Source organism: Aptenodytes patagonicus, chromosome Z, assembly GCF_965638725.1.
Source record: "Aptenodytes patagonicus chromosome Z, bAptPat1.pri.cur, whole genome shotgun sequence".
Classification (NCBI taxonomy): Eukaryota; Metazoa; Chordata; class Aves; order Sphenisciformes; family Spheniscidae; genus Aptenodytes; species Aptenodytes patagonicus.
The window spans coordinates 50,209,959-50,236,029 of NC_134982.1; the positions used below are offsets into that span (position 1 = coordinate 50,209,959).

Below are 26,071 nucleotides of genomic sequence, written 5' to 3' on the forward strand. Positions count from 1 at the left end.
AATGCTTTTTCTATAGAAACATGTATGTCACAAACTGTTTACAAGCCGAGGGAGTATCTGGTTTGTTTTCACATGTCCATTATTATTTAATTTATTGCTATCAAATGTTTGAAGTCATTACAACACTGAATAAAATAAACTAGAATATCAAGTGACTCCTATTCATTAAATTGCTTAAACTTGGATTATAATAGCCCACAGTTTCTGGGAAGGGTTATTTCAAGAGCCATTTCCTAGAATTTTTTAGAAATCTCCTGCAATCTTATGTTTTTTGAAAAGCTTGTAAAATCCTCATGGAAAATATCTTGTCTGTGGCGATCCTGGCACATGGAGCTTTCAAGCCAAGGGTCATACTCTCAAGCTCTTTAGATTATCATCACTCCCCTATCAGTGTAAAATTAGGTAAGCCTTGTATCTTATTACAAGTAGATTCCTTTTTTACATATACTTCTGCCTGAGTACTTAAAGCATCCAGAACAACATTTTCGTGCTCTGATGCAGGAAGTTAAGCCATTAACTCTATCTTTAAGTATCTCAGAGGGTGATTTGGTTTGCTTGGAGATGAAGTTCATTAAACATCAGTTGAGATAATCAGCTGAAGCCAGTTAACTTATGCCAATATACAGCAATGAAAGATGTTTTCCTGTACTCTTTTTGTGTCATTTTGCTTTAGTTCTAGGATACTTTTTACAGATAAATTTTCCCAAATATGTATTTCATATGAGATACTTTTGCAATTAAATATGCTGTAAATGGTATAACTATTCAAAGGTATCACGGTGATTTTTTGTTACTGAAATACTTGGTTTTCATTATTTCATCAACCTGTTTGTTTAGACCACTCAATACTAAAACACTTTTGGATTGCACTTGTTCCTTCACTTATCTATATTTGCCACAAGTCTTTTAAAGCAAAGTAATTGTACAATTTTGAGAACCAAGTCCAACATTTTATAAGCAAACTCTGGAAGGCAGTTTGACAAGTACATGCAGGCGTGCAAATAAGTACACAAACACATGTGCACACAAGTCACTGCCAAAATAAACACACAGATAGTTAGACAAATACCCATAAACATACTTAGGAGGCGTGCATTTAGACTCCTTTGAGTCATACTACCTGATCTGCATTAACAAAAGTAGAGACAAAACCAGACTGAAGGAAGGTCAGATGGAAAAATTACCCTGTGCTGGTTTTATGTGTAGCACGGAGACAGCTGAACACAACATAGTAAGGCTTGCAGTATTCCTGACTGATAAAGGGAAAGATGGCAACTGATTTTCTGGGATAAAAGATGTGAACACTTAATCACCACGGCATATTTTCAAGTAACGAAATTACTATAATAACTGACATTCAAAAGGTCCAAAGGCCAACTACAGGGACATATAACTCACCTACTGCTATGCTTCAATTATTCCCCAAGACCAACATTGCTCTCTAAAAATATCCATTTGAAGTACATCCTGACAAGGATCCACAGAAAGGAGACATACAACCAAGATAGCAAGTAAATAAATTATTCATTTATTTCAACAAATAAATATCCTGATTAAAAAGAAATGCTATCTTTTGCTTTAGGCATTCCACAAAACATTTAAAATATCGTTATAAAACAGTCTACTTCTAAAAAAGCTCCTCTTCACCCAGCACTTAATGTATATTCTAACCAATCAGCTACTGTGCACTGTGATATTTATGAGCTCCCACTAGCATCCTCCCTCTCATTGCTCAGGAAACAAATATACCGAGATGCAGCCCACCTTGAAGGAGGAAGATTTGGGACTCCCAGGTCCAAGCTCTCGCAGACAACGTTCTGCCTTCTGTCTACTTTCTGATATTTGAATGAGTTTCCACCTTCATTGAATGTTACTATGCCCCGAGAAGAGAGTCTTTCATCTGAATTAATACCTTCCCATTCAGAGTTTTTAGATTCATAAGTAGTACTTTGCATGCTAAACAGCACCTTGCAGAAGCTGATGTAAATCTAAAAGCAGAGTGCCACATACTCCTGGGACCATACCTCTCTCATTGCATGAGGTTCCAACTTCCTTACTAGTTACAATTTTTCCAGGTCAGTGTAAGAGAAGGCCATATATCCCAGGTTTCTGGTTTGTCCCATGGGTGAAGATTTTTTCCATATTCCCTAAAGTACCTTTGCCTTCTCTACGACGCAGTCAGAAAATTCTTGTTTAACAACCAAAATTTTTTACTGTACCCTGTGTAAGATAGGGTATTGAGTTCTCTCAACATGTATCAGAAACAGACAGTTCAACACAGGAGCGCTGAATGCATTCATGTGCTTGGAGTGAAGAGAAAAGGCAAACGAGGGTAATCACTGTCAGAGATGCCTTTTGCCCCATGAACATGAACAACCTTGTTCAGTGTTTCCTAACAAGCTCATTCAAAACACCAAGTTACTGGAAGAAATCTTCCATTGTTTGACCCAGAAGATAATAGTAACAACAGCAACAAATATTTTATAAAAACGTAGCAAGATGTAGCCCCATACAGCACTGCAGTAGTCCAACCTAGGAGTGACAAATGCTTGAATGCTTGAACGCTTGAATGGCATATGCAGATCTAGTAGCAGATGACTGTCTGCCCAGAACATGGGTAACACGAACATCTGCCCATCACCTACTCTCTAACAAAATAAGGACTCCTAATCTCTGAGTCTGAACTACTGGAGTATCATTAGCTCAACAAAACTGCATGGGTATTCTTAGTAATTACGATAGACTGGTTTTAATCTGCGTAACCAGATGACCATCATCAAATCTGAGTGGTTCACAACATTGTAGATTGTACCTGCAACACACAAAGCCTCGTGCAAGTTATGTAAGAGATAACATGTTTACATCAGCAAACAGATATGTACTTGCATTGTTAGCCAAAAATTAGCCAGTGCCTTCAAATATTGATGTATCTGAAATCTGCACTAACGTTGCACAGCTGCTGCTAATAGCCTGGGGGCTCAAAAAATAGATTCAGGTTCCCAGGGTTCTGGCTGGTGTATGGAGATCTAATTTTTGAAAATAGAAATATCTGAAACATATTATAAGATACCCTGTAATAAGCCGGTCAATTCACCGCAAGTTTCTCACCCACAGGCTTAGGCTGAGCTTGTACATGGCAAGTATGCAAAAGTGAGCATCTTTTCACTTGCTACATCTGTTCCTCACGTGTATCTCAAGTCATATGCCTACATTTTCATGATTCCTTTGGGGCGGGGGGTTGTTTATGTGTTCATTTGGTTTTGTGGGGTTTTTTGTTTTGCATTTGATTCTTGTTAGCCAAAGAGCTAGTCCAGAATTAAAGTATGCCATGAAAGTAAATAAGTAGTTAGTATCAATTGATCAGTGCTAGTTCACTCCTGTTGAGGACTCCCTTATTTAAAAAGAAGAGATTTTATTTCAAATTCAGATTATGTTGCTTCTATTGCAACATGCATTTATTTATGCATCAAAATGACAGTTCCTTCTAATTTCAGATATCATCATTAACCACCAAAGGGGCTTGCGAAATGAGCACTAAGAGTTCCACAATGTTCCACAATACTTAGAAGTTACTTTCAAGTTTGCAGTCTACCCTAAATCATATGAAGATTCAAGCCTAGACATACACTAACAAGCAGGGCATAATACAAAAATAGTAACAGCCCAGGACTTGATTTCAAGATAAGTTTGTCCACATGTAACTGGGGACCCGGTCAGGATTTTTAATATCCCTATTGATGCATAAAACGGGGAAGAAAAAAACACAAAAGCAACCCAAGTCATAGCCAGAGACTACAGGATTGATAATTAGAAGTATCTTACAAAATGAGTTCTTCTCTTCAGCAAATTAATAAGAAACAGTAAACCTGAATCATTTTGCTATCATATTAGATTAATTTCCCAGCTTAACTGAATTTACAATACCCACTCTCTAAACCACTGAAGTGAAAAAAAGAAAAAAAAATGAACAAGGAACTGTAATCAGAAGGTGTTCCCTTTAATAAAATAAACTAAGTAAAAGAAAACTAATAATAATTGCCACAATACTTCCTAATTTTTTTAATTGTGCTTTAACTGAACATTTATTACCTTGAATACCTTACTAATTTGACTGAGACATGCACCACAAATTACTTAACTCAGCTAATCAGCAGGAAAAGATCACAAAAAGATAGCTTATCACAACGTACATTCGCTTCTTTACTTCATAAGGAGATCATAGTGTAGTTATATGTATTTGATTAAACTACATAGTATCCTGTAGCAGTAAATTTATTAATTTTGTGAGGACAGTGGAATCTTAGAAGCATTATAAATTCATGAAAACACTAAACTTTTATGTTGAGAGAAAAAGTGAGAAAAAAAACATTTTTCTGAAATACTTCAGGCATATCTGGCAATACAAAATCCTTGCCAATCCATAAAATAACCCTCTGATTGGTGGTTGCCAGTCTGCCAGGTAGTTCATAGTATCCATCCACTCACAGAGGCAGTAAGAAGTCATTGACAAAAATCTGTCTGAAGAAATACAGTAACAATACAGTCCTTGCTATTTTTCAAGATAAACTGGGTACAGAGTTATACCTAGAATTTGAAATACATAATTATCCTTTCAGTTACCCATACCAAAATGCCTTACCCTATGGTAAAGCACTTCCACAGAAGGCTGTAAAGATACTGGCACATGGCACGAGGACCTTTTCTTTCCACATCTTCAGGAGGAAAGGTAACTGCTTGGCATTTTTGCAGACAAATCTTCTATCCTTGTTCACGCAGCCTATACAAGGAGGACATAAAGCCTCCACACCAATAGTTTTGCACCCTTTGAATTTGACATAGTGTGCGCACCCCTGTACCAGGCTAGCTCGTTGGATTTGTGTGGGAGGCAGAGAAGGTCTGGAGGTATGGCTCTGCATCCAGGTAGATGTGGGAATCCTCTTTTTAATGTGAAACAGTGGCTCCTCATCCTGATCACAAAAAATGGCCCAGTCATAGAAAACTGGCCTTCCTGAGTTCTTCACCTAGATTCTCCCAGTAGCAAAGCAAAATGAAAAGGAAAGAAGGAAAGGAAAGAAGGAAAGGAAAGAAGGAGAGTGTGCTAAATAACAGTGGGGATACATTGCATGTTACCCGCAAACCTAGCAAGCTTCTTCAGGGGCTATCCTCTTAAGCACAGTTACCTTTAACTGCAATCATTTGCTAATAACGCTTAGTCTTTAACAACAGCAAATACTGCCCAGTATTTACAGCACTCACATAAGTTTGTATAAAATTTTGTTTCCAATAGTAGTGATTCAAAATATGATGTGCTTATACAGCAGCTTGACAAGCCTAAATCCTCTTGCCAGTTACCAGAAAGACTTTCAAACCTTTTCAAATCAGGTAAATGGTTCATTTAGTCAGGCTAAATATGGAGGCAGCCTATGTTTTTAATTCACATTGAATAAAAGAATTGCTTTAGAAGGAGGGGTACTCTGAAGACATCTCTACACAGCAAAGACTGAAGCTGTCGTGCATATTCCATCAGTACAGCAGACGAGAGGTAGGATATGAGCTGATGCCATGAGCAGTTATGAGGACTGAAGACTGTGGGAAGCTCCTAAGGCTGAATTTACACTTGAAATCTTTTAAATATAGAGTTACTGCATTCATACGGAAAAAGAGTATAAAGGGACTTTATATATATGGTGTTAGTCATTGACCTAAGGATGTGGCTCAGCTACCCGACTGGGACATAGAACTTGGTGGGAGCTTGGTAAACCTTTCTGGACTCAATGTTCAGCTAGCCCACTGGAGTGCAGGAGCTACTTCTGAAGCCAAACTAGAACAAAAGGTAGCAATATAGGGAGGTACTTCTCTGTATCACCAAAAAGTCAGCATTTTGTGAAGACCTGCACTCTAAAGTGCAATAAACTTTTTTCTTTGTTTTTTTTTAACCTTAACAGCTGCTCAGTGTTAAGAGGTTATTTGCCAAGCCTCAGGCAAACCTTTTCCTGGTAGGTGCAGAACCGCCCCTGTACGTCGTCCTGCCATCGCCGTAGCAGACATCCCATCCAAACTCTGGCACCACAGAAGTCTGCAGGACACCCTTTCACTGCAGGTGTTGCTGATAATGAAAAGCACTCATTGGGCAGACGAGGCAGCCTTTGGCAAATACTGGCTACCATTGACTGAGCAGATAGCAGCGCGGTGGGAAGAAGGTCTCACATGCACACAACCATTCAGTTTTATGTCAGTGTACCTAGATATTTTAAGCAGAAGGATGGTATGGAAGATTAGCTCTGTGACATTTCTAATGTAGGGTGAGTTACAATATTAGAAAAAGCTGTGGGCAGAAGCAAGACTGGATATTCAGAGAGAAATAAATTTGTATGAGCAGTAGTCACAGAGCGTTAAGTCAGCTGCTAGAGATTTCAGTTTCTCTGGTAATTTGGGATATAAATATTTGCCTTTGAATGCTCTGCTTAGCTATCAAGTAACACAATACTGAGATCTTACCTAACATGAGTGTTATTCTCCCTGCCATGCCATAGTCTTCTGCCTTTCCCTCCCCCTGAGGCGTGTCCAGAGAAGGGCAACGAGGCTGGTGAGGGGTCTGGAGAACAAGTCTTATGAGGAGCGGCTGAGGGAACTGGGGTTGTTTAGCCCGGAGAAAAGGAGGCTGAGGGGAGACCTCATCGCTCTCTACAACTACCTGAAAGGAGGTTGTAGCCAGGTGGGTGTCGGTCTCTTCTCCCAAGTTACTAGCAATAGGATGAGAGGAAATGGCCTCAAGTTGCACCAGGGGAGGTTTAGATTGGACGTGAGGAAAAATGTCTTTACTGAAAGAGTGGTTAAACATTGGAACAGGCTGCCCAGGGAAGTGGTTGAGTCCCCATCCCTGGAGGTATTTAAAAGACGTGTAGATGAGGCGCTTAGAGACATGGTTTAGTGGGCATGGTGGTGTTGGGTTGACGGTTGGACTCGATGATCTTAGAGGTCTTCTCCAACCTTAATGATTCTATGATTCTATGATTCCATGAAGACACATCTTCAGGACTACTTGAAGATGCAGATCTCTGAGGGTACATGACTGGCTGTGCTCTACCAGCATATGCTGAGGGACTTGCTCTGTACCTCTGCCCTGTGCTTCCCCAGTATCTGCACAACAGCATACCTGCTTGCAGGAGCAGCAATCCTGCATGAAAGAAACACTGGCAGCCTTGTTCTGAATGAGGAAAAGGCCCTATATTTAAACATTGTCAGAATCTAACACCAAAAATGTGTCATAAACATATGCTGTCGTGAAAAACAGAAAGGAACTCTTCCGTGCTTTCATACTTCTGCAGTTGGTAATTTTTATACCAGTAAGTAATCATGTGTAGACCTTTACAGTGAATCAATATTTCCCCTAAAGGGTTTTTTCCTCATTAAAGAATGCATGTTCTAATCCAGCCAGAAAACTCTAAGTAAGGATTGATTGAATGGAAATGGAACAGAAAATCTAAAAACAAGTCTTCTTTGGGGTTCAACTACAAATAAGCCTTGACCCTTCGGCTGTAAATTTATCATCACAAATTGCTCCACAAGACAAGTAAACCAACAGAGCTTCTGAACTAGTACAAACGATGATGGATATGACTGTCAATAGGTTCGCATTTCTCTTAGAAATAGGTGGTTCGCTTCTTCAGTAACGGGTGAGAACAGAACACAGTTGTCCCAGGAATACCTCCAATTTTGGCCAACACCTAGCTCTTTCCTATTTCCTCTTGTACAATAACTGGCTTCTGTAATATAAAAATATTTTAAATGTCCCTGTATAAGCAGACTTTAACAATTCTTAACTGGTGAATGTTAGCCTACTCTTTCAATGAACTGCCTTATCTTGTTTGAACACCAGGCTCAGGTGTGCACAACTGTAATAATAAAGGGATTTAGGAGGGAAACACATGTATTTTGTACATGAGATCAGTACCTCCCAGAAATTACTTCAATGATTCATATACTTTTATTTGTTAATTAACACAGTATTTTTAGTATAATTCAATGGTATTTTGGCAACTTGTGGTGTTTACAATGTATTGCTTGTCTATTTTGTTCTTTGAACTGAATGCCTGGATTTTCAATAAGAGGAATGCTGCTAAAATTACACTATTAAACTATTTTGGTAAAAGAGGTAACCTTTATAAGCTCTTGATTTAATTACTATAGTAGAGTTATAAAGCATTTTCATAAGAGGCTACAGGGAAATAAGACTTTCTCTGTATGTCTGTGCCTTGATATATTTTGATTCACTGTACCAAACAGAAACAGTGTTTGTTTAGCATCTAGAGTATAAAATAATAAAAAGAAAGGTCACGTTTTAAAATTTTCACTGCATGACTGTGAGTCACTGTATATTTGCTAGACGTCGAGCTTTAATCATGTAAATCCTTTTACAGTGAATTTCCTGAAGATTTTCATAAAGGCTTTCAGTCATAAGTAAAGCAAGACTGACTTCCAGAGGGTTTCTGGGATCAGCTATAAAACAAAGTGCCTGGCATCAACTAATTAATACTGACAGGCTGTGAAACTTTTTCATCTAAATAAATTAATTCTAAGTCTAACCCACTGCCAGTAGAAAAATCAGCTTCTAAACAAAGGAAGGCAACTATACTGTTCTATTTCACAGGTCTTCCTTGCATTGAGTTGCTTAAATGATAAAAAAGAATCAATCCACCTTAACATGACAAAAAATAATTTTTATTTATATATACCTACTTCAATTGTATATATTTTATATATATGCATGTGTTTTTTATATATACACAGACCTTGAAATCCTATGTATTGACTTCAAGCATGCAAAAATATACAGTGCCACTGTTATTAAGAATGCTTATCAAGAACTCTTAAGTCTAAAAAAATGCTAATTTTTTATTATTTCTGAAATGCAGAATATCAATATTTATAACTATTTTAAAAGTTTTGGTGGGCAGCTGTATATATGGATTAATAAACTGACAAATATGATTGTATATAAAAAGATATCAAGATTTGCCAACACTCTGAAAAAGCTGGAAATAGGTTATTCCTTTTTCCCCCCCAGAGATCAAAAAAGCTATAAAGTCCTTCTTCAGTAGCTAGGGATTCATATAAACAAAGAGGCCTTGGAGAAATTATGAACACCTGTTGAATGCCTCCAAATCTTGTTGACGATGAGGCACAGAGAGAGCCCAGCATTTGCAAAAGAAAATATACTTATGTGCCACCGATAACAGGACAGAAGGACAGAAGGTAGAACAATACTAAGCAATACTTTCCGTGTCTGTTAACACATCTCTGAAGTATGATGAAGATTTTACGTGACTATTGCCAGTTGCTGAGGAAAGGAGGTATCCGAAGAAAAGCTGTACAACGTGCACTATTTTCACCATATTTCAGAGTACAGTTTCTCTCTGTTGATAGAATGTTTTTTCATTTGATTTCACTAGAATAAGCTGGATTTTTTCTACTTTTCCTGTATCAGAGTTGCAGACAGGAGTAGTCGTAGAAATCTCCACACAACATGAGAATATGGGGCATCTTAACAGTAAGAAAACAATTAAAAAGTCTATCCCATAAACCTCCAAAAGAAAAGAAGAATCCATTCTGTTTAGGATATATCTACAATTCTCACTAGATATTAATAGTGGTTTTACATTTGTCCCCTGTGAAAGCATTCCGGCAGCATCTCACAGTCAAATCATACGGTAATGATTCAGAACCCCTTTAAAGAAAAAAAAGGCGAAGGATTCAGCTAGGGGAAGAAGAATATATTTTACCTTATCTTGAAAAGCAATTTCTTAAGTCAACTCTAAGGTCTCATTTCTTGCTAGTAAGGGGAAAGATACCACTGGGAAGCAAATTTTGCTTCTGACAATTTTCTAATCTCCATCTCAAATGGGGTTGAAAACAACACATCTTCAAAGAAAATACATTTTTCTTATTTCTTACTTGTATGTGGACGAAATAAGATTGCCAACATCACGCTCAAAAATATTCACACAGTACAGATGCTGAATGGACGACAGACTGGGCTTTCACAAGATTCCACAAAAAACCTATATTGGTAGCTTTGCATGTACAATATTTCTTATGTTCTTATTTTACAGATGTATGTTTTTGCATGCAAAAACTCAGAAATACTAGAACCAGAAGTGCACACATCGGACAACGATTTATTCTATTATTTTAAATGTAAACACATTCTGCATTATGCCTCAATTTTTTGTATGTCCCAAAAGTTTTCTTTAAAAAAGGCTACATTTGGAAAAAACTTTAGTTCTATACTTTCCAGGTTTAATTTTAAAAATATATAATACAGGGTGAATGCAATTACTGCAGTGTGATATTAATCAGTGTGAACCACATTAGAGAATGCACTGCAGTATCACAGATGAATTGTTTCATTTTCATAATTGCATACTTTACTTCAGTGAACACTTTCCAGACTCTTTTGCTTGCTACCTTGAATATCCACTAAGATATATTTCCCTTTAAAGCACCATGCAGAGTAGTTCTAGCAGCTTATGTTCTGCATCAGGATTTCTTTAACACAAACATGCAAAAGCTTCTGCAGCCAAAACATTATGCTTCAATAGTTGAAAATCATAATTAGACATTTGAAAATGTAAATATGAACACTGTAAATATATCTAGTTATTAAAAAATTTGTACTACCTTAGTCATTAAGTAGAACTGCTTGATGAGGAGTATTATTAAAGCACAGACCCAGAAGATGGAAGATCTAACAGGTGCTTTTCCATTATGCTGAATATAAACCTACGCTAAGTATCTGAAATGCTATATGGCTATGCTTTTAAAATTGTACATTTGGAGGTGTGATTTAGGAAGGACCTGTCACTGTTAAAGCTGAAAATCCAAAACACAGAAGGAGTGAGGAGTCCTTTTTTAAATCAATGTTGCATGTACCTCTGGTCTTCATCACAAGAGTTCAGCAATTAAAACACATCTTTTTCTGAATCTTTATCAATCTTTAACTTTCTTATGCTTAAGCTATAGTTACTTGTGTTCACAGTAAGAGTGCCCAAAAGACGACCTCCAATGTGCAGAAGAGAGGAATAAGGCGAGAGATGTCCCGGGTTGGATTTCAAGCATGAAAAAATCTCTAAAAGGTCTTCTTGCAGCATAAAGGCGACAAAGAATCCCAGCAGAGCAGCTCTGGGGGGCTGGGAGCACCACCAGGCCCTAATGACCCCGACCAGCCTTGCTTGGGATGCCTCCCCAGCACCCCTGCCCAAAAGCCCCGAGGTCAGTGTCAGCTCAGGATGGACACCTGCAGCTCCCAGCTTGTGCCCCCTGCAGCGAGCAGCCCTGCTCTTCCAGCTCCTTGGCAGAAATAAATATATTGCAAGAGAGGGTTCATATAATGTTTCTATTTACTTAGTGCTCTCTGCTTATTTTATGACTGTAAAATTAATTTACAAAAGGTTCAAAATGACAGAATGTTACATCTTCAACAATCAGTATTTTAAGTTTTCTCTTCCAGAGTGGGCCTGCTTCATGTGCAGGCTATTCATCCAATGTAACTATTGCTGTAACAAATGCGTGGTTACAAAACAGTCTCAAATCCAGGGGTAATCTACGCTACATAAATAACAGTATTTTAAGTAGCCTCAATCTTGTTTCAGCTTGAAATGTCTGCTGCACCTAACTCTACAGGCTGCGCGTCAATTCTACTTCTTCAGATGTCTCTCATGTAACTTACTACTCTTTCTGCCTATCACTGAGCAACCTGAATTGCAATTCATAATGCTGATCTAAAAAATACATTCATAAATATTGCTCACTTCAAGCTCACAACATATACCAGACTTTCTAACAAGAACAAAACCTATCTTGTATCTCACTGTATCCAGGGTATTCTCCACAACGCTGATCCTACAAAACATCCACATAGCATATGAACTTTGAGCTTATAAACAATTTATTGGTTTTTTAAAAACATTTTTAGGTATGGACTTCAGAGGGAACCTTCTATTCTCCCTGTCTGCTGTGGCATGCACTGTGTGCTGGGTGACCTTCTTCGACAACTATTAAAAGTGCATCACAGAAGACCATGGTTCAAATGTAGCGTCTGCTGACCTGGGCAAAGCCATCTTTCTGTCCCTTCAAAATTTCTACTCTAATTTCTGTCATAAATGCGCTCAGTTTGCAAAATGAAAAGATATTTTCTGATTTGCCTATTCTGCCTACTCAGCTAGAGACCTTTTACAGCAGCAGACCTTCACTCTAGCAACTTTACAGAGCAGCTGGGTCTGGTGGAAGAGCACTGCACTTAGGTGTTGTGTAAGTCTCACCTCTGTCAATAATTTCCTGGACACCCTCAAGCAAATGACTTAAATCCTCCACATCTTTATTTCCTTTTCAGTAAAAACAAAAGCTTGATACTTTGCATTAAATAGTACTTTGTATTAAAGCTTGTAAACAAACGTCACTTTGTAGAGCACGAGGATCTATTAACAACAAGTGTTCCATAGGAGCTAGGTATTATTATCATTATTATTATTATTATTAATCCTACAGTAGAGTGAGCCAGACTTCATTGCCTTCTTAACGCTGCTGAAGTGCTGTAAGAGAAACAGGTTCAATGCATCTGCCAGCGCAGCTTGATTTCATACCAGGCCCTTGTAAAGCTCATTAATTCTGAAGGTTTTTATCATGCCTGAGTGTTGTTAAAGATAACAGTCACCTAGGAACAGGACCATACTGGGGACTGCCTTCATGGTTTCTGTCTCTGACCCAAGAAAAGTCTTTGGGTAGATTCAAAACACTTTGCTGATACGTTTTTTAACAGTTTATTGTGGTGTTTGCAGTGCAGCTTCACACTTAATTATTTCCTTTCAGAAGGAGACTCTGCACTGTTTATAGGCCTGGCCTTTTCTCTTCATTCCTGCTCGGACTTTAGAAAAAAGTAAGTACAAAGGAATGACACTGTAGCATCTGCTCTCAACATGTGGCGACAAAACCTGGCCCCTACATTCGGTTGCAAAGGTGGTGTTTCTGAAACATTGTAATTTCTCGGGAAGTTAAGGGTACTTTTAAAATGTCCTGTGGTTAATTAAAGCAGTTTGTATATAAGAAAAGAGACAATTCTGTTTCTGATAATTACTTCATCAGAGGTACGCAGTGTCAAATGTCAGTCAGGATGCTGGTGTCCAACAAGACATGCACTCCCTTGTATAATTCCTATGCTAATAAAAGCCAAAAATGGGAATAAAGGCATGTTAGTATAACATATCCAGAAGGATGGAAATGGTGCTGAGCAAGTTAAGATAATATCTTAAGATAAAATATATCTCTCTCAGTCTTGTCCTTATTATTTAAGGTATTTGGGTCAACTTATGTCTCTAATTTCAGGATTTGTTCTGACAAAAAAGACAAAAATCCCTGTATCAGCAAATATAATGTGATGATACTGTGGAAAAAAGGCCTAGACAGCTTTTTCTGTTTACCTCACATTATTTTCTTTGTGTGTCCCTATACCCTGTTTATTTTTACCTTTTATCTTTTTGCTTGCCATCCCTGTCTAATTTCAAAGGGCTTTTTTTAGTCTTGAAACTTTTAGCTGTGACTTGGATTGTCTGAGTCAACCTTTTGAGACTGAAATCGTTCCTGGCCCTATGAAAAACTTATTTGAAAAATCTAGGGGAATATCTATCACTTATTAAACAAACATTCTACATTACCCTTATTAAATTGCGCCCAATCCCCCTCTGAAAACAAGTGATGACTGGGAATGTGGTTGCACCGAGTCCCATCGTTATTCCCATCACAACACAAATGGACAGGCTCTGCCTCAGACCTGCCTGGGGCAGCCAAAGGTAGAGCTGCATCACATTTTATCATAAATATATAGAATCCAATGAAATATGAATAGTGCATGACTATGTAGAACTGCAGAGAAGCAATACTGGACGCCTTTTCCTCTACGACTATGGAATTTGTTTCATTGCTTAAAGGAGTAAATCACCCTGAGTGTCAGTAGCTGGGAAGGCTGGTTGTCTCTGGCACTATCGCAGGGCAGATCTGCATTTTTCCCATTGCAAACCACAAGAAAATTTAATATCGATACCTTGTGCATTCACTTCAACTTTCTACTATAAAATGAAGCCAGGCTGCAACACAAATACAGCTAGTGTGTTAACGGAGACAAGGTTCCCCAATGGGTTATGTGGCTAGGGGACAAAGGAGTGCCCTGTCACTGGCACAAAGGAGTGCCTTGTCCCCAGCAGCAAAGGCAGGCATGGGTTTTCCCTGAAGATCTTGGTTCATCTGTGTAGCAGCAGATATTTACATTGGGCACATGGTATTCTTACTGTAACCCTTGTTTGAAGATAAGTAAAGAAACCAACAATCCAATTCCCAAGGAAAAACAGAGAAGGAATTCTGACTGAATGCAGTTTTACCTCCTAAACCGACCAGCTAAATTCATCTGTGGATTTTAAAACTGTAAATAACTAGCAGGACTGTAAAATTTTTGCTTTAAAAAAATACAGTTCTGACTTTAACTACTCAAATCAACATTAACAGTGCCCAAATTGTGTCACTCATGAAATAACCCTAGGTGTGGAAATTATGCCAAAGCTTCCAAGGCATTTTGCAAACACTCCACATGTACTGCAGACCAGACATTCACGTTGAGAGTTGAATCCTTCAGCACCAAAATCATTACGTACTTTGCTTTCTATGAAAGGTGTGCAAATGTACAGTAATAGTACTTGATTCATGTAATTAGAATAATATTATAATTAAAGACTCTACTGTATGATTTTTGCTCGTAGGATCTGATTTAATTTCTGTGAGAAATGCTTCTTTCATATCAGTTGGCTGTACAACAGACCCACAGTGTTTCAGATCCATGGAGCTCAAAAGAGGTTTTCGACAGAGCAACAGGCATCAGTATTGTTCTTTCATAGCCCAAATAACAGTGAAAGAAAATGCTAAAGATACTAACTGATAGCAAGGAAATATGGCATACTAGGAGGGATCAATTGCAAAAACCAATGCTGTCTCTGTCACTTACTTCTCTTACTTTGTACACTTACTTAGGGGAGACTAACCTGCATGCATGCAGCTTTAAAATCCACAGTGATAAGCCAGTTTCGTAAGTCTTTGAGCTCTGGCTAATACTGTTTGGGTACCTGGGTTAAGGATAGCAGACTCTGAACTAAAGGATCAGTATTCAGTCCTAGTATAATCATATGGCTGAAACACACAACCCACTTCTTAAACATGTAAACCTCATTACAAGCAGGATGCTTTGGGACTGTGCTCTTTATTATTAGAATCACATGCACAAAATCCTACTGAGCATGTTTTTACTCAGGCCGTGTCAAACTATCAGTGATTAACCATTAACACTACTGCAACTTGACTGATAGAAGCAGAATTTAAATCTGATTAAAACAAACAAACAAACAAACAAACAAAAAAACCTTGCACAAATTTTTCTATAATGAAGATAAATTTAGCGTCAACCAAAAAAAGAAACTAAAAACTCTTGCTGTAATGTTAATATTCTTTTTTTTTAACAAGTAGATTGTAAATTTGACTTTGTGTCTATTTAAAGGAGTAAGAAGGAAGCAAGAAACCCTCTTCTTTTTTTCTTACAGGCTACACTGGATATCTTTCAAACAGGTGAGCAAAGAGTACAACGACAAAGCCATGAAGCATTGGTATCTTGCTCCTACTTCAAACCAGCAACAAATCAATTCTAGTTAGAGCAGAAAGGAAAAAAGAGAACATTCTTCCAAAGAGCCCTGAAGTCTTCTAGGGGAAGGCCACATATGTTGCAGTTTCCACCATGTTAGCTCCACTTAAGGCTGTGCTTCTCAGTCTGGGTTAGCCACTAGAGAGAAAAGTAATTTTGTAAATTCTGTGTCTACTTGCAGAGATCTGCTAAAATCACAGCTGCCCTGCATATACGCTGAAGGGAATACTATAGGTCAGAATAAAAGGATGCAATAAGAGCATGCAACACAGCAATTCAGTTCATACTTAAGCACATACTTAACTTTCAGCATATAGGAGTAGCCTCAATTATTTCAATAAGAATATTCCCATAAACAGTGTCATGCAGAAATGTTTGCAGAACTGAAGCTTTTACTTGGTGATGTATTTGAACAAATTCACAAAAGATGCCTATTTTCCTCACCAGATGTAAATCGCTGTTATACCCTCCCAAGACATGAAAGTGTTAAAATGTTAAAGAAATAATTGTAGTTAGGATTACACTCTTTAGATACTTTGCTATAATATTAATAATTTAATATGCTTTTCACTGAAATATTATTTGCCTGGCCTGTGGCGCTTCTTTTAGATGAAGTCCTTTTTCCTTCCTACCTCTCAGATACTATCTTTGCATCTGTTTTTTAACACTAGATTTACCCAGGTCTGTTCTGTATCACTGTCTTGGTTTTATGGTTCATTAGCTCTTTCGGATATATTGTATATAGGGTTACAAAATTATGCTATAGTATTTTGGGTTTATTTAGCTTTGAACTGCTGAGAAACAGCATTTTAAGCTCATCAACACTTGTTACAAAACCCAACCACGAGCTACCTAAAGACAGACATACATTTGCCTCTTGACTGTTGACTGTGCTTTTAATTAAATGTAACAAAACCCAAAGCGTCTATGCCATTACCCAATTAAACTCATCAGTAAACATTTATCATCAGAAACAAACAGATTTCACTGAAACATTTAACTACTGTTACATTACACAGTTTTACACTTTTTTATTATATGTATTTATTTTTCTGACAACATGAACATTTATAATCGCTCCCTATAGTAAGCAGTCCCTCTATGGGGAAAACACTGAGCTGTTCAATGACTTCCATCACAGCAAACTATTTCTTTTTTTTTCATTAATCCATAATTTGTTAAACTGTTCAGCAGTAGTATTAAGTAAAGTATCAGTACCTCACCACTTTATGTCCCCTAATACGGCTATGGTTGTTGTCTAATTTGTTACAAAAATGTATTTTTGGTTTTGTGAAAATTTTCCCATTAAAATAATACATAAAAATGCAACATGAAATCCATAGGGAGAAAAAAAGAGTACAGAAAGTGCCAGTATTTTTATGGCTGAAAATAATTCCATCGCAGCAGACCATGAAGATCAGAACACAGTTCCTGTTTACCATCATCCTGCACCCATTTTTAAGCATTAGAGTTACACTGCCCGTTTAAAAAATGGGTAATATGTGAAAAGGTGGGGACAGCAGTAAAGTTACAGATTTGTCACACATTGCACATAGGAATTACGCGTCTCTTACTTCAGAAGATTCCAATGTGAGTTATCAAACTGCCCAGTAGTTACAATTTACCCTGTCCCGTAGGTAATTTTCATGTTTTGAATGTGGGTTGATGAGAAAATAGTAACCCAGTGCACATTTACACACAAAATGATAAAAGCTTTGCTGGTTAACAACAAATCTAATTTTTGTCTCATTTAACTAATGGCATATGGAATTTTCTGTAAGGCATATGGTACTAATTAAACATGGTACAAGTCCCCCACATAGTCAATATAGCCATGAGGTATCCAAGGAACGTTTCCCTTCAGTGTACATTATCTATGTATTGATTTGATGGTCTGAATGCATAAAAGCCCTGGGAACTAACAATGTTTAATGATGTGGGAACTGCACTTCTATTCTTATCTACAGTTGCTGAGGAAAATTCTGAGATACTTAATGAACAGGCAAATTATGAACTAACCAGGACCGGTTTATTTTCATTCATTCATTAACCACGGATTTTTATATTTATTTTTAACCCTTGTTTTTACATTTAGAGCACTGTTCTGTGACTCCATATGCCAGAGAGCATGAAGTTAAAGATATCACCCTATTTTTTTAACAGAAACAATAATCTAGGTTCCATACATTTTAATGACATTAACAAACACCTAAAATGTAAGTTGTATGGTGCTAATGATTTATTTTGAAAATTCTAATACGCATAATGTGTATAAATACACTTTCATGTATTTGATACCAGCTGCGCTAATTAAAATATTTGTTCTAATATCAGTATTAGATATGGGTTAATTATTAACTTTAAATGTAAGTCCACTCGTATATAATTTTAATTCTCTTTTCAATTCAAGGATATCAGCTTCCTCTAGCATACAGAAGGTCAACCACTGAAAAAATTAAGAAAATAAATACTGTGTTTGTTCTGCTTCATAATGATCACTTCAGGTAAAACAAACAGCAGCAGTGAATTCTCACAGTCATTATCTGCCTACTTACAATATCCTAAGCAAAATAAAAAATAAAATAGCTGAGTTCTCTGAGCTAATGGGAAAATGGTAAATGACCTTCCGTTAACCAGAATATTTCTGTGCAAAAGAACAACGGGGTCTCAACACCACTATGTCCAGCATCAGTGGGTTATTTTTATTGAGACACTTCTCGAACAGTAACAAAGCAGCAGTTTGTGTTCTGAAAGGTAGCACTGACCCTTTTGTAGTTCCAGTAAATTTCAGAGTAGTAAAAAAGACAGTACAATTTCAATAATGCTCTGAACTGGCCAACTTAATCTACCATCACTTGCAAAATCTACCATCACCACTAACAGAAAGAAACGAAAACTGCTTCCTAGTGCTCCAACTGTTAAATATCCACTCTGCTTTTGATAATGAGACTTGAGAAAAAACAGTGAGAGTTAAGCAACAAGGCTGTCACTCAGTTTTAAAGCATCCTGATATAAAGTCACACTGTGACTTTATACCCAAAATAAGATGAGATTAAAAATAGACCTGTAACCTTATTAATAGTCTGCTACAAAACAGCTTAACACTTAAGATACAGAAGCCATTCGGCACATAAAACATGGTGACTGAAGAATGAATTCTGGACAAGAACGTTATTTTTACACTTTCTGCACACTGTGCTGGAAGGTGTAACCAGAATCTTACCTGACTACAAAAACACTGCACATACCCTTCTCTCAAAGGCTCTAATTTAACAGGTCATTTCAAAATACTTTCAAAGCTTATGGAAACATTACCCTGTAAACTTAGGATTCTCTGTTCTTGACATGCTGTATCAATGAACTGAAAAGAGCAATAACATTTAAGGTGGCTGAATTCTCATTATGTAAAACAAGCTGCATTTTCCTGCTCTACCCACAACAGTATTTCTATTTGTGGAACATGGTAAGAATTGCGCTCTGTGCCTTACTGCTCTGAGATTTCTAATATAATTTCACATTAAAAACACACATATCCTTAGAGGTATTTTCAAACTGAAATATCATGCAAGATTAACAGTTCTTCACACATCAAGGAGTCTCTTTCCTCCTGCATATTGTACCAGACATATTGAAAGCCTATGTATCCAAGATATATACAGTATGCTAGATAACACTGAAAACCTAAATTCAGAAGAAGGAAAAAAAAAACAAAACAAAAAGTAAGAAAATGAGCTTTTTAGCTTAGGAACAGTATTTTTACACAGCTGTAGAACATTATCTGACAAAGAACCTATTTGCAGATTTGCTCTAATTTAACAAATTAACACAGCTTCCCAACCCTGCCTTCCTGCATTTACATACCACGCATTATGCACAAAAAAAGGAATATACAAATAGAGATCCTTTCAGCCTGTCTAGCCTGTCATCAAAACCAGCAGAGAATTTTTCATTGATAAAAACAGAGAATGGAAGAAATCAGACCAACCTTCACAATGTATGTCACACCAGGTCCCAGGATCTTCTCACTCGAGTGCAGCCATCCTCGAGAGGGTTTATTGACAAAGCTGCTACTTTGATTCCAGTCTTCACCTCCGGGGTGCATTTCCTCTGACCGTGGTTTTTTCCCCATACTCATCTTGCTCACGTCCTGCTGAGAACACGAAGTGGCAGAGACAAGGTTACATGTGTTGTCTGAAGCCCCTGCTGCTGAGCTAGAAGCACTCGAGCTTCCCTGCAACTTGGAGACAGCAAGCTCCTTTACTGCAGAGGAGAGGTTTTTGATACCCAAAAGGCTGCCCGTGTGAGAGAGTTTCAGGTGGGACACTTTATGGATGAGGGTACATAGGGTGGTGGGTCCATCTTCTTGGTCCTTGCGGAGAACCTCTGGTGAGACCAGGTATGAAGGTGCTGTTGAAGTCGTGGCAACTGCTGAGACCTTGCTGTTCATGGACAAATTGTGAATAAGATCATCAACTGATGTCACCGAATCATTCCTGAAGCGGTTATACTTGGTACGTTGAAGCATGCCCTTCTATCTGGTTGCCTGCATATGTTCTGGCAAATCTGATGCCAACGCAGGAGACGCCTGTGCTAACATAGCAGGCGATTCATAACACGGAAGGATAACAAGATTTTGGGGTAAAAAAGAGAAGAGTATAAGGAAGAACAAAAAAATATGTATTTTTAAGAAATTTCTTATGGTTCCCCGTTAAGGTTGGGTGAAGTAACAGTTTTCTATGACAGAGATCCCAGTCCTGCTTAGAGCTGCCAACTCGCTCACAGCAAAAGCATGACTCACACAAATGAGAAGGACCCTTTTCAACAAAAGGCTCAGTGAACACTGCAAATCACTTCCTGTAGCAAAAAAAAAAAAAAAAGAAGAAGAAAAAACCCATCCACCCACTTACAGCACACTAGCACCAATCAATTCTCAAATTTCCTTTTCCTATCTTCTCAAACAGATATTTCCTTCCAACCTTTAATTCCTCCCCCCACCACCACCCTTTTGGTACCAAAGGCAATTACCTTTAAAACTGAATTAACAGCCTTTGTGGAACACCACACTTTATTATTCTGTTTAAATGTTCTTCCACCTCACATATTTGTGAATCTATAAAGAAGTCACAATTAGATAGCAAATATCTGGATAATATTTACACATATATACCCCCCCTCCCCTCACCCCCAGCAAAACACAGACACCTTAAAGGTTTTCAGAATACCTTTAAGCACACAAGTATTTTAAAAACAGACCACAGAACTAAAGAATATACACATTTTCTTCCACAAAAGCAGCCTAACAGACTTTACAAGTGCTTTTGTGTCAATGCTATCTCTCACAGAAACTTGTTACATCCAATTTTTGAAGGGAAAGAAATCCTTCTCCCCTGTTACTCCACAACAACCTTCTATTTTAATGCAGGAATTACATAAAGTACCTATGTGTGAAGAAAAGTATTTTTCTGATATCCGACAACAGGCTTAACAGATGTTTTTTCTTTCACCACTTGATATTCACTCTGAAGAAAAACATGAAGAGGATCTTCAATTCACTGGAATGTTTGGTTTAATTCTGAAAAACTGAAAAAACCTAAAAGAATATTCAAAAGTCCAGGTAGCAGCAAACTGACATCCTGCAGTGAAGAATAAAAAAAGGCACCAGGTCTTATTGAGTATAAATGTCAGCCACAAACACTTGATCTGAAAAGTAGCAAAACATGCAGAAAACAGGTATTTCATTTCTCCTGCATCTTTTTGAAAAATACAAAATGTGTACAGCATTGTGATACACAATGCCCATCACAAGCCATACGGTTCTTTTCTATAAATTGATCTTCTTTGCAAAACATCTTTTGGACGTAGGACAATACACTGCATTATAAACAAATTCAGACCAGAGAAGTTGCATAGTGCAAAGTTATTTTTCAAACAAATGACTAACTGCAGCACAATTTAAAGGAAAAATCCTACGGAATTCCTTCCCTCTCTCATGACTAAAGGCTGCAGTATACAAAGTGCAAATACAGTGAAACAGCCAGCTCAAATACAGGTATTTCATTAGTATATTCATGACACATTAAATTAAGTCAGCACCTCTTATCCCAGCGGTGATGAGTAATGGCAATGTCCTAGTCAGTGTAAAGGCAGGTTTCTAGTGATCTGCGGAATAGCCTTTCATCACCACACTGCGAACCTGCTACAGCATCCACACAGCATTCATTCCTCTCTTCATCCTCCTAGCATAGCAACAGCACATATACACACCATAGCCTATTTTTACGTGTCTCTACTGCCCAGAAAACCCTATTGCTCCCAAATGGCTCTCTTCATTAGAAGCGGCTAGCGAAACTGCAAAATGTGAATGAGGTTCTGTGCGTGTGAATGAAAGGGCTGGCTAGCATCCCCACATTTCTGTGAATGAAGCGAGGCCTCGCAGCCTCTGCCAGGCAATCCCTTGGGTGCTCACCAGCCCAGCCAATACCAGCCGGCTTTGATGACTCATTCAGCAAAGCCTTGCTAAATAGTGGAAGATCCCATTTCGAGCACAGGCGGCACCTTTTTTGCAGCAACACCAGAAAATGAAGCCGGCGTCTGAGCGGACGAGGGTGGGTTGCAAACTTCCTGTGGAAGAGAGGGTGTTGCCGGAGAAATGCATGGGGTGTCCGCAGGGGTGGCAGGTGAGGAAAACCGGGGAGTCAGGTCTGGGTTTCTCCCCGACGTGTTCATTCAGCCGGTTCATTTACATCCAGGATGGGAACATGAATGTGCGCATTTCGTCTGATGTTCGATTGCTCTCTGTGTGCACCAGCAGATTCACAGATTTTACAGGTTTGCCTTCAGAGACCCCTGATGCAAAAAAAACCCAAAAAAAACCTGCTTGAAAAAAAATGCATATACTTATTTACCCTATTAGCAGAGTAGATATTTAAAAACAGTATGATCATCAGTCCAGTGAAAGAGAGGCAGAGGGAAAGCTAGAGGATAAAAGCTTCCCAGAGCACCAGCAAAAGGACTAATTTCTGACGCTACTTCACTGGACACAGAAACGCTCCTGGAAATCTGACATTAGATGTTACAGAGGAGTAGTAGCCACTGAATTATCCAGTGCTTGAAATCTGGCGCTCATTTCAGTGCCTGACTGGGAACCGGTCTCCTTTACAAATCTGGCCCTAAATTGGGAGAACTGAACATTTTAAAACCTTGCATTTTATAGTTCTTGGGACTAGAAAAGGTATATAAATTTGCCCTACAGGCAGCAGGTTCAAATCCAACTCCAGGAAATAATGAATGAAATTAGGAGACCTTGTAATAGGCATAAACTGCAATTAAAATTAGGATCTAGTTAATTCTAGCTATTGCCAGAGCATTATAATGTCCTTGGCATTTCCAACAACATGCCTGTAGCTTGCACACTGACTATACCACGCTAGCCTTAAACGAGCTTGTTAATACTATTATCATAGCACTACTGACAGCAAGACATTCAAACTGCCATCTCTCTCTCATCTATCTGCAGCTATGCTAGGTCAGCTAGTAAAGTGGATCCGAGTTGAAAATGAGCCTTTTTCTTTTCTTTTTGCAGGGATATGAGCCAGACACTGCCACCGTGAGTAACAAATGGCTCTGGAACAATGAGTTCATTGTTGACTCAGTAATAAAATGGCAGGTGGACATTCAATGTTGATAAATGCAAAATAATACATAATCCTAGCAATACATACACAGTGAGGGGGTGTACACTGCCTCTGACGAAGTACAGCATTTCTTATGAACTACTGGTAATTTTGGCATCTCTGACCATTCCCTTTTTTTCAGATTTTTTTTCTGCGTTGTTTTTCCAGTTCCGTTTTCTCATGGATCCTCCTCTCACCCTGACGCAGTCCATGTTTCATGTGACTGTTCCTCCTTTTCTCCCTCCAAGTGGCTCTCAGGGGCTCATCCTTAGCTGCCCTGTAGCCCATATTTGAGAAGCAAGTAAGTTTTGTTAATAGCAAAGGGTACGGGAAAAAAAAGATAGTGGGGGCAAGATTAGAGGGAGGAAAGGGGAGAAACTGCATTTTGGTTTCCATTGTTAGGATGAGGTTTAAAAGGACTTAAATTGCTGCAGATGCAAAGGCAGGAGGCGTTGTCAATACAAAAGCTAAACCAGGTAAGAAGGTGTGACCACCATAAAGAGGAAGTGCAGGCAGTACAACTGCTACGTTCCATGACCTGTAGCAAGAAACTCTCCTGAATGCAAAAAAGGTGACTTTCAGTGACCAATATCTAGAGAAATATTAATCATATAATCAGAATCAGCAAAAATATCTAGTTCCAGTAACAGGCTGTGGTTAAATATGTACTCTATACAAACAAGTGCTAGAAACCGTTAAAATTCTGCTGAAAGACTATTTGCATTTCAACAGCTTCTGCCCAGTGGCAGTAAAATTGCTTGTGGACTAAACTGAATTTTAAAAAAATTAGCATGAGAAAGACAATGACTTTGGAAAAAAAAATCCAAACTGAATTTGGGTTAGCTAAGTTATAATAAAGAGTGAATATGTCAGACAAACTTAAATATAGATGTTGCTATGAGTTTTAATTGCAGCACACGAAAAGCAGCCACAGGGCCATCGTAGTTGACATTCCTCTTTACAGTAAACCCTAAACAATTAATGTTACTATGATGCAGCATTAAGCCATCAGCAAATAGGATGCTATTCCTCACGTTGTTATCTGATGGACACAAGGGTTAATGCTCTGCTTTAGTAAATGGTCTTGCAGAATCTTTAATATCACAAACAGTCGATTCCTCACATAAAAAGATAGTGTTTCAATAGTGCAAATGTTTCTAATATCCTGTGGGGACATTTCTTCTCTTGATCAGTTAATTGAGAAGGGAAAATACCAGCTTTCTTTGCATCAGCCTAACCCAGCTTTATTTATGTGAGACAACCTCCAATTATGTAGCTACAGACAACCAAGATAACATCAAGACAAGCTAAAAAGCATTATGATCTAATCTTCCTAAGAACATATGTAGCTATTTTAATTAAAAAAAATTTCTAAATAATTTTGATTTATCTGTTCTGTTTGTACATACTTAATACATCATATTCTGTCTTCCTCTGTGTCTCTGATATACCTGCACACAGAGCTCAGTTACATGCTTCTGTGATTTCAGGGAAGACTCATCACATAGCTGATAGAAATATTCAAAGGCACTGAAGTTTCCATCGGTGTCATTAAAAAAAGCCATGACTACATACCTCTACTTCAAGACATTTTGCAGGAAAAAAACAGAGACTGGGCTCACAACACTTACGCTGTTTTCCATACTGGGTGTTTGAGTCAGACCTTAGCTTACTGTCCTATGCAAAAAAACCCCAACCACCACCAAAAAAAAAAACCCAAGGCCTGTAGGCAAAGGCTATGGTTCCCCCCTAGCAAAAAAACTCCAAAAACCTATTTTAACAAATTCTAGTTGATTTATTTCAACAAAAAACTGCTGTAAATTGCCCCCATCTCGCTTTCATTCTCGCCCCTTCTCTCTCACCCGATGAGTTTTGCTGTTTCCGTGGCAACCTTATTGCTAAGGGTGGGCTGCGCCAGTAAATGGGAGCATTATCTGCGGCTTTGCAAGTTAGTTCTCTGGAAAACCACATTGTTGGAAGTATTACTGTTCAAACTCAGTGATCATTAATCATTAATGATCAACTTCTGACTTAATTTACATCACTGGAATGTAAAATTAAGGTCTGAAACATGCCTACAAATTTCTAGGTGGATGCTTAGGTTTTGAGCCAGAAGCTGACCCTAAACAAGGAGGATGTTTTTTCTGTTAGTTGAAAATACTGAAACAATTTTGGCTTAAGACACTTTCACCCTGTGAAATATGACATGAAATATTTGGAAGAAAATGAAACTTGTAACTCCTTCTGCTCCATTAGTGCTTCCTGGGGGCCTATTGTTAAAAGTCAACGTACTATAAAAGTTCAGAGTAAAGATGGATCTGAGCTAATACCTGAATCCAAACATGACACTAAGCTCTTACAAGGCAGGATCAGACAGGGGAGTGCATTAAAATCTGCAAACCATCACTAAATCAACTTTGTAACATGGGACCTGCTCTTAGGAAAACCCAAATTTTTACAGTAAGTTCTTCCTTTCTCTAAGCCAGCCCCTGAGGTGAGAAAGAGAAGTAGCAGCAGTGTAATAGGGCTGTATTTTCCAAGTACAATCTAAAGCTCAGCCATGTCTGTGTGGCTGCCTGCACCTGCCACAAGCCCTTTGTAGGCGCTCTTCCTCTTTCTCCCTCTCCCAAGCTACCGCCAGCCCTCTGCACCAGGAGTCATACTC

At 38.2% G+C, this 26,071-nt stretch overlaps 1 protein-coding gene across 3 annotated transcripts in view; it reads right to left on the reverse strand.

Moving 5' to 3' along the window:
- SHC3 (SHC adaptor protein 3) overlaps window positions 1-21,214 on the reverse strand; it is a 66,738-nt gene extending 45,524 nt beyond the window's left edge. For 2 of the 3 annotated variants that reach the window (XM_076363322.1, XM_076363321.1), the window contains exons 1-2: window positions 21,172-21,214; window positions 19,719-20,587 (exon numbers count right to left, since the gene is read on the reverse strand). In XM_076363322.1, coding sequence (XP_076219437.1) covers window positions 19,719-20,258 — 540 coding nt within the window. In that variant the 5' untranslated portion in view covers window positions 20,259-20,587; window positions 21,172-21,214. Of the gene's footprint in view, window positions 1-19,718; window positions 20,588-21,171 lie in introns of those variants that run through there. The other variant, XM_076363323.1, reaches the window with a different exon arrangement.
- Window positions 21,215-26,071: the final 4,857 nt, after the last annotated feature.